Raw genomic sequence first — 14,948 nt, 5'->3', positions numbered from 1 at the left:
ACCAGACTGAGACCACCACCCTTGACCAGACTGAGACCACCACTCTTGACTGGACTGCACCACCACCCTTGACCAGACTGAGACCACCACTCTTGACCAGACTGAGACCACCACTCTCAACCAGACTGCACCACCACTCTTGACCAGACTGCACCACCACTCTTGACCAGACTGCACCAGCACTCTTGACCAGACTGCACCACCACTCTTGACCAGACTGCACCAGCACTCTCACCAACAGGTTTTTTTCCCCCTCTCCTTTTACTTTGGACTCAGGGGGGCCCAAGGAACCCCACCCTGCTCCTGCCCCAGGGTGCCGGGTTACACATTTGGGTTTTGTGGGTTAAAGCCAGCTGTTTGCCCGTATAATCCCATTTATTAAATCGTTATCCTGAGTTCATTTCCCCCGCTGTTTTACCCTTAAACCCATCCCGTGAGCCCACCCCGACCCCAGGGAGCCGTGGGAGGTGTGTGTTGACCCCTGCTTACAGTAGTGGCTGGGGTGCATGGGCGGGTGGTGCTGCAGGTGGCCGTTCTGGTGGTGAGGGATGGTGGGTGTGTAGGCTGCCGTCCGACTCCCAGTCCAGGTCGTGGTGCTGTCTAGAGACAAAAAAAAGAGACAGAGAGAGAGCAGCAGGTTGGTTTTTAAGGGGGGTTTCTCTGCATCTCCCTTCTAATTCCTCTATATTCCTCCTGAGCATTTATCGGGAACTGGTTTTGGAAGGCTAAGAGGAGTGCACGTATGTGGATACTCACTGTGGTGGTAAGTGGCTGGCTGGGCTGTAAACCCATTCTGCTGAGTTCCTGGCTGAGGCCCTGAAGCAATCTGTAAGAGTCCATCACTATGGCTACCTGTCAATATACTGGTAGGTTGACCTGGTAAAAGAACACACTACCTATTCATGAACGTTCCAAAATTTTAATTAAGAAGAGCTCAGCACTTACTGGGTAGGAAAACACACCCCGCTAAGGGCAACTGCAAATACACAGTTCCTACAAGCCTGGTTTCAAGTCTTTTAATTTCCACCCACCAGAGTGTCTCAGGAAACCTGAACCAAAATCTGCCACCAGATAAGTTTTGACTCTGACACCCCCTGTCTTGGTCACATCTCACCCTAGGGTTTGAAAGGGAAAGGAAAAGAGATGCCACGACTTTTACTGGGAGTGGGGTTTGGTGTGAACCCAAACGGGCCAACAGCAGGTCCAAAAGGCTGCTTGTTTTCAGCATGTTTTAACTGCTGTTCCTAAGGAGGACACTCACTCAAAGCTCATGTTCCTCCAAAACACACTGACCAGCACTTTACTTTCATAAATGGTGCCCCAACAGAGCTGCACACATCACTGCACTCCTTCCTCAGAAAGCTGCTGTGCTTTCTTTTTATCTCCCAAATAAATATTTCAAGAACCGTCTTGGATTTAAAGTAAAATCACAGATTATTTCACAGCAGGTTAACGGCATTTGACTTCAAAAGGCTTCAGCTCAGCCATTAAACTGATCAGCAGTTTCACAAGTGCACTTGCACTCTCAAACTAGCAGAATTTAACACATCGAGAACTTGAACTAAAACCTAAAAAATCAGCTTTTTTTTTTTTTTCCTGCCCACTTGGCTCCAACAATTACAGCACTGATGAGAATTATTGACTATGAACTGTTGTGCAAAGGCAATATACAATTAACTGCCTATCCTTTTTTTTCCTCTGGAAACAAACACAGGCATCACATCTCAGCTTGGCCACACCATCGTTGGCTTCAGGGGGAAAAAAACCCAAAAGCTTCCAGCTAAAATTGAAGGACGTTACGAAAACATAACTCAAGTTAAAATGAAATCAGTCACATCCACACGTCTTTCAGGTGAAACCCCTCCAAACTCTGTGGTATCCCCACCTAAGGATAAATTTGTAACTGCTTTGCTGCCCGGCTGGAGTGGAGGGTGAGGTGTGGTGCTGGCACACCAGGCTCCTTCCACTTGTGCCAAACACACAAAGGAATAGAAAGGAAAATCTTCAAGGCAGACACATGAAAATATTAAACCAGGGCTGCCACTCTGGTTGCACACGGGCCACTGCAAAAATAACCAAGTTAAAACTGGAAGACTAAAGAACTGCCTTAAAATCTCTTGATTCTGCCACCTTGCAGCATTATCCATTCGTTGTCCTGCTTGCTGCTGTCACAAAACAATAACTTTATTTCTATTTTATACTAATATTTTATTACTATTTAATATTAACAGCCACAACACTTTGTTATAGGTTTTAACATTTTTGTCACTGAACCTCGGCGCAGCCCCGTAAGACTCATGAAAACAAAGCTGGGTCACCGTGCTCCGGGTTAAAACCTGACTTTAACTCTCAGATCTTATCACACCACACACTTTTATCAGCGTGGTGCAGCAGCAGCACAGCAGCTGTAGGATCTACAGTGTAGGATCTACCCCGGCAAAACCCAGCGAGTCGCCTCCGAGCTCCGGCGCTCCCAACAGCGTTTCCCCCCGCGTTTAAATCCCGATGATCTTACTTGTTGAAGCCACGGGAATGTTGGGAAAGTTAGTGGTGCTGGTAGTGCTAGCCTCAGTGGGGGCTAACATGGCTGGGGTGCTATAAGGCTCTGTCGAGGCCCTGTTACTTGGTGGGTGCTGGATGGTCTGCACGGAGTGTCCCTCGGCGGAGCTCAGCGACGGCTGCCCCTCGTAGTCGTGGACGTACTCGTCCTTCACCAGCATGCTGGATGGAGCTGTGGGCACACACACACACAGAGAGGGGCTCAGCACACACCAAAACCACCCCCAGGACTCTATTCTCGAGCAATAACGAAGCCATTAAAAGCTGCGGGATTTATTTGCCAAAGCGCGCTCCTCTAAATTGCAAACAAACAGCTCCGAGCCCGGGCAGTGGGGGAATTTTTTTGAGGCACGGCTGGGTGGGAAAGCAAGCTGTTTGTTTTGCTTAATGCTCCCAGGCAGGCAGTTTAGTCCCACGGGCAGCAGGCTTCAGCAGCGTTTTGTCTCGCAGTCCATCACTATTTGATTGGACACGGTTAATAAAAGGGAAAAAACATGCTTTTTGTCAAGCAACTAAACGAATGTTAGGGCGGCAGCCAACAAACCAATTCTTAGTGGTACAAGCAAGGACACACATAAAGCCCCCTACGAAAAAAACATAATTCATGAGCACGGCACTAAAAAGCTTCATGCATCCCCGGAGTAATTTTCAAGCAACTCCCACGCACAAATTGACTAGAAACATTAAATTCAAATCCAAAGACCCCATAAAGCTACTCCACGTTTAACAACTGCAGCCAGTAATCCAGAGCATTCCACATGCAGCGTGAGGAAATCACCACCATTGCCACCACAATGATTTATTTCTGATTTATTTGCTGTTGAGCCCTGTTCAAATAAAACCCTGACGCCGCATCAGCTCTGATGCGCTGATTTTTTTAAAGCAGCCTCAAATAATGTTAAAATCTGACGGCGATTTTCTGTTTGATTTTCTGTTTCCCCGGTGCAAAACCAGCGGCAGGACAACGAGGAAACGCTCATGATGCGTTTTAAGTGCTGACTGGTGAGCTTTGGTTCTGCACAAAAGGGGCGATTTTCAGAGGACAACAGGTAACGACCCAAATTAGCGGAGAGTTAAAACTTGTGAAGTTGAGTTTGATGGGTGGTTTGGGGGGGGTTTACGTCATTTTTGCTTCTAGCAATGCGCTAAAAACACCGGGTTTACACAGATTTCTTTCTCTGTGAATCTCTTCTGGAAGGAGGATAAAATCGGTTTTGAAATAAATCAGTTGCCAGGCGCAAATCTCAGATTCCTGAACAATGTTCATCAGGCATTTAATGTCCAATTTCTCTCAAGTTTCAGGGAGAGCAAGAGTATTTAGGCTCCTTCATTCAGCTGCATGTCAACTACAGAATTTTTATTATTTTCTTCTTCAATTATTAATTAAATTGTAAGCTTTTATTATTCCCAATTCCATTAACCAGCGTGTCAATCCACAGGGTTTGGGGTGTCCTTTTTATACTAATTAGCATCGTTCAACAGCAAGGTTTTTGGGGTTTTTTTTTGTTTGTTTGGCTTTACAAGTTGGAAGCAATGGACAGAGAAGCTTGGCTAAAGCCTCCATTTAAGGAATTTATCAATACCTGCCTCTCACATGCCACCTAGGCAATTTAATGGATTTATGGAACGCTTCCTCAGCTGGTTTTCCAGAGCCAGAGAGACAAATGCACTGGTTCTTGGTACTCCCTCCCAGAGAGACATGGGGAATAAACTCTGTATGTACTGCAGGGTTTTTTAACACAGTTTTGGGCCCACAGAAATGCAGCAGCGACCAGAACTTACTTACCAGAACTCTGCAGTGTCAGCCCTGATAGATCTTTGAAAATAAGAAAAAGAGAGGGGTTGTGGAGGATTACACACACACAAATCTTCAGAAGTGTTTAATCAGTTGCAAGCCTTTAAAAGATTAGTACTGCAGGACCTTACAATCCAGACCCCCTCCATCACAGCACGAGTCTCCAGGGCTAAGTTATCCCTGGGACACACACCAGGAACTGTGGTGCAAAGCCAACAGAAAGGGCTTAAAACAAAAGCCACGACCCGCTCCTTCGAATTTAGAATAAATAAAAAGGCAGAAGAACAATTCCCTGCAGAACACAGACGGGAGCAATTTATAATCAGATCATTAAAAGTTAATGTTTCTAACTCAGGCTTGTCCTTCCTACGCTGAAAAAACGTCTCACAACTTATCCCCCCACTGTCCCATTTCAAATCAAGGGTCTACTTACCGATGCCAGGCGACACTACACGCTCATAATGGTAAGGGTTTACACAGACACTGTCACATTTTAAGTCAAAGGCATACTGACAATATTTAACATGCTTGAGTTCATTTTTGTGAAGATCGGGCCACCTCCAGAGACGGGCGTAAATCACGTGAGGGAATCCCTTGCGACCGGCCACCTAAGAAAAGTTGACAGACACAAAAGTCTGATTGGGAAGGTAGCAAGAGGCAGTTTTCATCTCACAGAGGCATTTTTATTTCACAGGGAGAGAAGCAGCATGAAAGGCTGGGAGAGGACTGTGAAGGAGCAAAGGACAAACAACAACACACCCTCACTCCATCATCAAAATATAGATATATGCATAAAAAAAGGTGGTGTAGGGTTTACCCAAGTTCTGTAATCAACAGAAATAAATTTCTACGAGGGTTTTGCTGCAGTTAAAGTCGACACTGTGTGATTCTTAAATAAAAAAAAATAAAATACTGGGTGCAAAATGGCAGAAGCAGAACTTATGTGTGGTCACCTTCCCCACCACGGACGTGAGGGAGCTTTGCCCCAGGGAGAAGAGGAACGAGGCAATAAAGTTGTGCTGTGAGGAATTTACAAGCAGAAGGATGCCAATCATAATAATAAATAATAAATTGGGGAAAAAAACCCAAAAAAAATGGGTCTAGGGTAGAGGGAAAAGCTAGAGCCAGCAAACATGACATCTGCCCTGGAATGAGGAGACCATGACCCTGGCTGCACAGGTACTGAGCCCTGACGGTGTGAACCCCCAGTGCAGACCCCTTGGAGTGCCCCAGCGAGGGATCACGGGTCTTTCCTCACGCTGCTGACCGACACAGAGCTAACAGAAGCTCTGCAGTGAAAACACGGGGTGAACCAGCCGGATTTGTTACGTGACCCTGCTTTTTTTTTTCCTCACCGCCGCACACACAGCTCGTTCAGAATGGCTGATCCAACACCTTCTGCTCCTTCTGGGAAAAAAAAACAGTAACCCCTGCAGCCAGCCCAGAGCTCCAGCCACAAACCCACACCTACAAACAGGGGGAGCAAGAGAAGAGCTACTCTTCCTCAACGCTCTAGGGGGAAAACCTGCGCCGCTCACTTGCGCCCCAGCTTCTCTAGGAGGGGGAAAACATCTGATTTTTTCGCTTGTACTGACCTGAAGCCTCCCATCCAGCGTTCTCTGTATTGTAACGCACTTGCTGGGGTGAGCTCCGTTTGTGGTTATGGCTGTGATCAAAGAATCCAGCTCATCCTTTTTCTCCTTTAGCTTTTTAACTAAACTCTCGATTGCGCGCTTGGCGAAAGTCTCGCTCTCTCCCCCTTGTCGATGGCACATCAAGCTGTGGACAATGCTCAGACAAGCATCATTACTTGTTGGCGTGTTAGTAATAGACATATTGTCCATTTGTCACAGCTTTTTTTTTTTTTTTTCCTTTCGGGTCAAGTGTCAGTGTTTGGGGGGGCTGTTATGGCTTTTCAAGCTGACGAACAAGAGGTGATCCGAGTTAAGTGTTAGGTGTACTGTCCCCTTGGGTAAAACCTAGGAGGAAAAAATATCTACATTAGAATTGGGGTTTTTTAACAGATTGCAGATCACGTTTTTCTAAGGAAGTCTGTGGCTTTTTTGCTTCTCTTATTTTCAAGCTTAAGGATGTTAAAAGCACATGAAAAAAACCCTCATTGCTTGTCCCATGATAGCTAAAACATGCTTAAGACACTGCTTGCACAGTTTCAGGTAGGAGATTTATTTTTCCCCCCTAGTAACAATATTTAAATAAAGATGATAGTTTATATACATGTACACATAGTATGTACATACAGGAAGGGAAGGATCATTGAATGAACCAGGAAAAGGAGGACGGTGACAATGATTTCCTGCGTTTTACACTGGTGGGATGAAACCAAGTGAAAACACTGACTGGGAACTGATTTAAGGGGAACCTGAACAGTGAAGAAGCATGAATGCACACCAGAATCACCTGTCACCTTTATTCAATAACCCTGTTCATAGTTCAGCTATGTTCTGACCTCAGGCTAACTCTATTTCTCTTTGCTAATCAGAAAAGGCAGAATAATTGTACCTGGCCATCAGCTCAAGAGACATTTAGGTAAATTAGTATTGTGTAAATTAGACACACAAAAATCCCAACATTTGTCTTTACTTGTTTGCATCCAGCCGCTTCTGGGTCAAGGCAAACCAGCCCAAGTCACTAAAAAAGCCCTTCCAAATTGCCCTAATTACAGTAAACACAAGATGAGGGATGAGTGTCCCCCCCTCCCTGTTTGTTAAGGACCTGCAGCGGTTTCTGGTCATGAAGTCATTGTTCTCACAGCCAGCAGACCTCAGCCTTTGGAAGCTCCCTTTAACCCACAACATTAGAAGAGCTGGCCTGATTTTTATCAATTCTGAATGAGCCAATTACTGCACTTTATCCAGAAAACACGGGGTGGCAGGTTTTGTGCAGCCACAGAGAAGGAGTTGTCAAAAAAGCTGCTTTGGTTCTCCAAGCAGATCTGGCTTCAGGGAGTCACCAGCTACAGGGCCCAGCTTTCTTAAGACACTGGCAGCAAACACACAGAAGTGATTTTACTGTGTTTACGAGCCAGCTTAAAGCATAAGCCTTTCTGAAACCACCACGTTGTTCCCAACAATGTAAATAAAGTATATCCGATTTCAAAAGTTCGGGGGGGGGGAAAAAAAGCCTGCTCGCATCACATCCCAGGGACACATCCAGCCAAAGACCTGTTACTGCACTGGAATTTTCCGGGTTATCACAGAGGCACAGAAGTAGCAGCTGTTTGTTGGAAACAAAACGTGTGGCACAAAAATAAGAGTTAATTTAGCGAGTCAGGGCATCACACAAACTGCAGTGTGAACCCATGGCCTCCCTCCTTGTAAAGGGAACACTGCAACACAAATTCAGCAAACATAAACTCTTCCTCATTTAATATTTTCTACGATTTCAACTTGAACGCATCACGCTTTGGCACACCAGGAAAAAAAACCCAAAACTGTGCAGATCCTTCCCCCCCTCCCTCCTTCCTCAACACTTTTCTTCTTCTGTGAGGATGCTTCCGCACCTAATTTCTCCCAAAGGGCAACAATTACCTAGAAGCCTGAGTCAGATCACAGATTTTTACCCAGCTTTTAAGAGTTTCTCCCTCCTCTGGCTTTTTTTTTTCAACTCAACAAGCCCCTTTTTTCAAAACTCGAGTCTCTTTACCTGCCAGTCATTCTCCATGGCAACCCACACTCCTGCAGATTGCTCACGATCTCGCAGATTTACAAATCTGCTACAAAACAGAGGGGAACATCACTTTGCCCGGATAGATGTGCGTAAGTGATCACAAATAAGTGGCTGGATAAAGCGATTAAGCCGGGAGAGCTTTAAATAAAGACACGCTTTAAAATTAGACACGCGGCTCCGTCTCCCACGCCCCTCCAGAACCATGAATGAGAACCCTGCTTGATGCTCTCAGAGGGCTGGGATCAGGCAAATAAAACCCGATTTAAGCGGAATTATCTCTCCAGGAACGTCGAGTCACCCCCCTCCCCTCGGCTGCCACTGCGCTTGACAGGAGCTCCCGACAGCTCAGCGCTTTTTTTGAGAGCCAGGCCGCTTGCTCGGGATTCCCAGCGCTGCCACGGGCTGCTGGTGCAATCCAGGAGTTCCCCCTGGGCGCCCCGGGGGAGAGGGGGGATGCTGAGAAGTGCTGTGACACATTTCCCCGGTGCCGAGTTTTCGCACCGCGCGGATTTAGCTCCTCTCAGAGCGGCTCCACGAGCCCATCCCTGCCCGAGTCACACATTCGAGAGGTGCCTTAACACCTCCTCTACTACGCGGCTCCCCACGTGTGCAAATAAAAGCAAAATGTGAGTCCCAGTGCCTTGTATTTTTAGGAGGAGGCCTCGGCCGAGGAGCGCACGGGGTGTTGTGCAAGACGATGCCGTGCCCGTGGGATTTCACACCCACTCTGAGGTGGGAAGGGATGCTCAGATTCACCCCCCCTGCCCCAGGAGGCGACCCCACGCTGCAGCCCAGGCTCAGATCTGCAGGGAACAAATGCAAAGTTGAGCAAAGACCTCCTGAACTCCCCCTGATCAGGAATGAGGTGAAAACAGGAGTGAGTGAGTGCTTTAGGGCAGAGAGAAGGGACAGGGGACACGAGAAAAGCAGCAGCAGGTCACAGCACAAGCTCTCAGCTTCGCCCACCACGGAACAAAAAGGTGTTTCTCACCCTTTTGCTCCGGTGAGATGCAAACAGAACAGGTTAAAAAAAAAGGGACAAGCTGATGTAAAACGCTGGCAAGTCACAAAGTTACAGAAAAGTACCTGATTACACTCGGACCCCATGATTTTAAAGATCTTTTCCAACCTTAACAATTCTACTATGTTATATAAAGTGATTTATTCCAACAACTAAGAATTAACAAGTACATTACAAAACAAGCAAATAACAACCGGTGTTCTACAACAGCCTTAAGCACTGGCACCAGAATGAGAACCTCTGCAGAGGAGCTAAACCTGAAAGACAAAAAAGAATACAGTATGGACTTACCTAGGGTGGGAGTACCACTGCTGATCTCTCACACCAGTGCCCTCCCTGTATTTATACCTCCCTGAGGGACAGGAATGCAAAACAGGCACCGCGCTGACCCAAACTGTTCCACTGTTTTCAGACCAACCGAGACCTTGTCCCTCAAAACACTGATTATTTCAGTGGCACGATTAGAAAGCGGGGACAGGGCGAATGCTCAGGACCTTCTGCAAAAACCTTGCTGGGAGCCCCAGGACAGAATTTCCCTCCCGGGGGGGAACGAGGTGCCCCCGGGTCAGCCAGAAAACACCCAGCAACAAACAAAAAAAGCGCACGAGGGGGGATAAACAACACCTTTGGGGGAACAGAAACTTAATATTCCACCTTGATTGCCAGTGTTATAGGCTAGCACAGCCTAAGAACAAGTGCTTTTAGGTGCCAGAAACCAGGGGTAAATAAAAAACAGCGTGAGGGCACGGCTTCCAAACATTTGCAGCAACTCTTCGGGCAGCAAATTAGGCATTTAAGAGATAGGATGGCTGGGATGGCCTCAGCTGAGGCCAGGGAGCTGCTGAGGGACGTTTTCAGTTGGGAATCCTTCGCCAGAAAAGCAGGCAAGACACGCAGAGGCAGGGCCTGAGGAAGGCACAAGGGTTTTAGAAAGAGAAGAGGGTCCTCCTGATTCTCGTGGATGGGGAAAAAAACCCCATTTTGGGGTTTTGGCACTGATTTCCTTGCTTTCACAGAGGTGTTACTACAGCTGTGCAGCAGACACAAGGGGAGGGGGCTGCTAAAATCATGTGAAGAGTGGAAGTGACCCCTGCTTTTTCACCAAGCAAGTCCTGAAACCGCTCCGAAAAATCCCTTCCTCCACACAATTCCAATTCCCGTTTCCAGCGCTGCGATCTGGCCGAAATTGGCTGAGAAGTTACAAACCCAGGCTCTTAAAAAGAACTCAAACGACCGTAAACGAGCAGTTTTCACACTGGCAGGAGGTTTTGCCCTCCCCCTCTCCTCCCACAGAAGGGCAATTTGGGGAGAACCACCAACCCCCAAAGGAGGAAAGGAAACGGGAGACAAACCGGGCGGCTACGGATGGAGCTGGGAGCCAGGGATGCGACCCCAAGGAACACGATCCAGGCAGGCAATCAGCAACCCCACGGGCCCAGGCGAGGCAGCTAATCCAGGCCTGGCACTGACGGGACACACGACCCCCCGTTCATTTACAGCGGGGGTTTAAGCCAATGGCAGCTGAGGAGGGATCAGGTTCGCCCAAGAAACTCGGTCTAAAAATGTGACACAGCCCAAATGCCACTGGATAATTACTTTTAAGACACGGGCAGAGGGCCAACACACCCCCTCCTGCACGTTGCTTTTTTAGCATGTGTGTTTTTTTTCGCTCCTTGACTTCCTGCAGCAAAAATCAGCATTTTCCAAACGTGAGACCATCCTGGGAGACTCCCCTGTGTTTTACAGGGCAAGCCGTGTGAGAAGCAGCGTGGCCAGGAGGGATCAGGCAAAACACCTTGTTTCAAAAACCGAGATGCTAATTTAAAGAGAAAAAAAAAAACAACAAAACAGTTAAAAAATACAACGCGGCCTTGGCACAAGTGGAAAAATAGCTCCTGCAGGTGTCAGGGCTGCAAAAAGGGGAAAGCTTTTCCATGGAGGAAGAGGAGCAGGAAAGAGGTTCCAGATACAGACGTGGTGCTAATAAACACGAGAGGGGAATGCACAGCACACACACACACACTGACACACCAGAATGAAGAATCTGAGATGGACCACGTGCACTGAAATAAATAATAAACCCCTGTGACGGAAATTCAATCGGCCCCTGAAGTGAAAATCAAAGGAAAAAATAAAAAAAAAAGGTTTTACACGTGCTAACGTGGCGCTTTTGGGGCCCGGGAAGCCTTTAGAACAGCGAGGCAGAGGGAGAGAGAGAACTGCCATCCTTTGGAACAAACTGCTCAGAAAACAGCCCTGTGTCACCCCAGAGAACTCAAACCACACACGAGATCACTGCAGGCCCCTTCCAGCCGCTCCAAACAACGGGAGCACAGGTTTTCAGCAGCAGTTGTGTAAAAACACTCCATGTTGACATGATGTCAGCACACGAGCCTGAGGATTTTCAGTCCCAGTGCACCCGTGTGAGGGCTGGTGGTGCAAACAGGGGCCGAGGCAAGTCCGTGTGTCCCACGGCATTCCCTGGGCTTCCACCCACGCCATAAATCCTGAGACAGCTTGGCCACGATCCATCACAGCACAGGCACGCCGTGCAGAAGGGTCTGGGCAAGTCAGCAGATCTGCAGGCAGAACATCCCCCTGGTTACGAGCCGTGACTTTAAGTGAACGTTACCACCACCACGGTCCTCCAGGGGGGAAAAAAAAGAAAAATAAAAGGGAATAAAAGGAAATAAAAGCATGCACGTTGCAGTTACAAAGACAGATCGCAGCCAGATCGAGCCCTGTGGTGCCTAAGGAAATGCAGAGGATGCACATAACTGGGGCGAGGGGGGGGATTAATTAATGCAAAACGCACTCAAAAGGACGGAAGACGCGTTTCCAAGTTGCAAATGCAGCTTCTGGAGGAGTGTGTCTAAGGAAAAAAAACAAGAACTGCCTGCTTGGAGCTGCCCCTGGTGCTCTGGGGATGGGATTTATCAGTGACGGCCACCCCAGACACAGATTTCACAGCATTTTGGTACCAGGCAGCGACAAGCTGGCTAATTAGAGTGGTGTGCAAATTGACATCTTGCTAAAACATTTCACACCAATAAAGGACGAGGAGGGCTCTTGCATAAGCTGCTGCCTCCAAAATTAGACAAACACAGGGATGTCAGGGAGGCAGCGTGCACGTTTGATGGCTTTTAAACCACCGAAACATCACCCCGGGGTTTTTGCTGTTTAATAATGCAAAAGGGGGGCAGGAGTTTCATGATAAAACACCATAAAGGAAAAAAAAAAATCCATAAACCAATAAAACAAAAGGCAGCCCCGTGATTTGATGGAGGTATGAATAAGTGATTAAACTGCAGATACTTTTCCAGCACATTAGACTGTTATCTACTTGCCCAAAGGGTGAGCAGGAACAAAATGTTTGCAGACACAAGAACAATTAGCATTAAGGAGCAAGAGGGAGGACACTGCACTCCCACTGTTCCGTACAGCAAGAGCCCAACATTCCCCAGAACACCATTCCTGTGCCTGCATCTGAATCATCAGCATCAATTCTGCCCATCTCGCTGCCAGCAGCCACCAAAATTTAAGACACGAGGCAGCACAAAAAGGAACTGGAGGAGAGCTTTAAGAGGACTCCGAGTGGCAACTGTTTCGCCTCGACACAAATCCGCGTTTGGGAGGCGGGAGAAACCGATCCCTCTGCTCCCTCCCAGCTCCCACCTGTGCGCTCCAGCTGCTTCCAGAGGCACTTCCCAAACGCTGCCGACGGGAGCAGCGAACCCTCCTGCCGCACGAGGTTTTAAAGACCTCGCTCGAGGAAGGAATGCAGCAGGAAAAGCACATCCCACATCCCTGCCTTGGAGCATACGGGGGCAGGACACGATGGAAGAGGTGGCACTACTGGTGTGACTGCACGCAGGAAGTTTGATTTCACACATTTTGCTCCCCTTCCCTCTCTCTAATTTTTATTTCTGTGAAAAAAACCCAACAAACAAACAACAAAACAACTCCTCTTTTCCATACAGGCTTCTGCATGGCCAGAGAAGGAAGACCTGCACGTTGCACCACACAAACTCCTCTGCAGCCACTCCCACAGCTCAGACCCAGCCCCTCACAGCCCCTCAGCTCCCCTCCTCATCCCATCACCCGGGAGGACGAGGTGAAAACCCGGGAGACGCCACCGCGCTCAGGGAGCAGAAGGGGGTGGAATTCCTTGCCCTGTGGAATGACAGAGCAAACCTGGGCTCGGAGGATCCCGCAGGACCAACCCCCTCCGGCAGGGCAAACAGCAATTTGCCAAAACCTCACACGCAGAGGAAACAGGCTGTGGCTGCACCGGGCACTAAAAAGGAAGAGTGGAGCCCTGCCTGGGCAGAGGTGGTGTGATTTCTCACCGGTTTCAATGCCCCAGCTGATAGGTGTATTAGATAACATCTGCTCTTTACTGTAATCTGCACCGGGATAATGTTCTCTCTGCGTTTGTTTGAGCTTACCAAAAAAAAAAAAAAGAAAAAAAAATCGCCTCTGGGCAAAGCAAGCACGGAAAATTCCAGCCCCAACCAAAACTGGAGTTTTTCACCGGGCTAACTGACACAGAAAAACAGAGCCCTAAAACTCCAGCAAGGCCCCCTGACGGGATCTGCCTCTCTCAGCACCTTTGTTCCCCACCAAATCTGTTGATTCCTCCCAAAACTCACTCACATCCCCGCTGCGCCGGCCCCGGGGCCTGAACGCGCTGTGTAAAGAGCCACCTCCTTAAAAAGGGAATCCTAATCAGCCGGAGAAACAACTCTTGCTCCTCTTTGAAACGAAGTTGCCGCACCGATATTAAAACGCCCCGTGCTTATGCAACAAGCAAATCCGGGGAGGCCCAGGGAATGCGGAGAGAAGGAGAAGACAGACACTCCTTCCAGCGGCAAGAGGAGAGGAGGGGGCCAGCAGGACGGGGATGAAGCAGGGCTGTGTGTCAAGGACCTTGAGTTACCGAGCAGAGCAGAGGCACGGCAGCCTCGCAGTTTAACAGGTGACAACCGGGGCGATCTGGGAAGGGCCACGGTCCTGCTCTGTGCCCCGGGACACTCGGTTTGGGGCTCGGAGTAACCACACACCCCACCTGCGACCCAACCGCGTCAGCCACCCGCCTCCCCCAGACCCAAACCCGCCGGGACCGCGGGGAATAATCCTCTAATTGACGCCCCTCTTTGTGCCCCCCCCCCGAACCCGCTCGCAGCGCCGCTCCCCCAAATAAAATTTGCGGATTCCCACAAAAAACCACCCCGGGGATGGAGAGGGGAGGGGAGGGGAGAGGGGGGCTTTTCCAGCGTGCGAGGACAGCGGGGTGAGGTTTTTTTTTTTCCCCAGCGGGGTCAGGTTTAGGCTGCACGGCGTTGCCTAAAATAACACCGAAAGTTTGGGGGTGCGAGGGAGGAGGGGAGGGGGGGGGAACGTGTTCCTGTATTTTGTCGGCGAGGGAAAGCGGGGAGGCGGGGAAGGGGACCCGGGGTGAGGAGGGGGGGGGGGGAAGGGGAGGGGGGGGGGGGGAGGAAGGGCCGGGAAACAAGGGGAAAAGAAGGTGGGGAAGGGGACGAGGAAGAAGGTGGGGAAAGAGGCCCAAAAGGTGGGGAAGGGGCCGAGAAGGCGGGGAAGGGGCCGAGAAGGTGAGGAAGGGGCCGGGGCAGGAGGCCGGGAAGGGTCCCCGTAAAGCTCCCGGGAAGGTCCGGGGGAAAGGCCTCGGCAGCCGCGGCGGGGCGGTCGGGCGGGGGTGCCGGGCGCGGACGGTACCTGGGCCCGCAGCGCGGGCGAGGCCCGGGTCCCGCCGTGAGGGGCGGGCGGGGGAAGGCCCCGCGGCCTCCGCCCCCCTCCTCCTCCTCCTCCCCTCCGCGGGGCCGCGGCCGGGGCGGGGCGGCGCTCGCAGGGGCAGCGGGGCAGCGG

The 14,948-nt window shown here is 49.5% G+C and overlaps 1 protein-coding gene across 2 annotated transcripts in view; it reads right to left on the bottom strand.

Annotated features, from left to right (window-relative positions):
- SMAD4 (SMAD family member 4) overlaps positions 1 to 6,263 on the bottom strand; it is a 14,069-nt gene extending 7,806 nt beyond the window's left edge. Inside the window, exons 1-6 of one of the 2 annotated variants that reach the window (XM_027671659.1) lie at positions 5,950 to 6,263; positions 4,788 to 4,962; positions 4,346 to 4,375; positions 2,516 to 2,731; positions 757 to 876; positions 490 to 600 (exon numbers count right to left, since the gene is read on the bottom strand). In XM_027671659.1, the coding sequence (XP_027527460.1) occupies positions 490 to 600; positions 757 to 876; positions 2,516 to 2,731; positions 4,346 to 4,375; positions 4,788 to 4,962; positions 5,950 to 6,198 (901 nt within the window). In that variant the 5' untranslated portion in view covers positions 6,199 to 6,263. The remainder of the gene's footprint in view (positions 1 to 489; positions 601 to 756; positions 877 to 2,515; positions 2,732 to 4,345; positions 4,376 to 4,787; positions 4,963 to 5,949) is intronic. The other variant, XM_027671660.1, reaches the window with a different exon arrangement.
- Positions 6,264 to 14,948: the final 8,685 nt, after the last annotated feature.

The sequence above is a fragment of the Neopelma chrysocephalum genome, unplaced genomic scaffold (assembly GCF_003984885.1).
Source record: "Neopelma chrysocephalum unplaced genomic scaffold, ASM398488v2 Primary Assembly neopelma1_97116, whole genome shotgun sequence".
NCBI lineage: Eukaryota > Metazoa > Chordata > Aves > Passeriformes > Pipridae > Neopelma > Neopelma chrysocephalum.
Note: the sequence above shows the minus strand (reverse complement) of the source record. Positions and strands in the feature narration are given on the sequence as shown.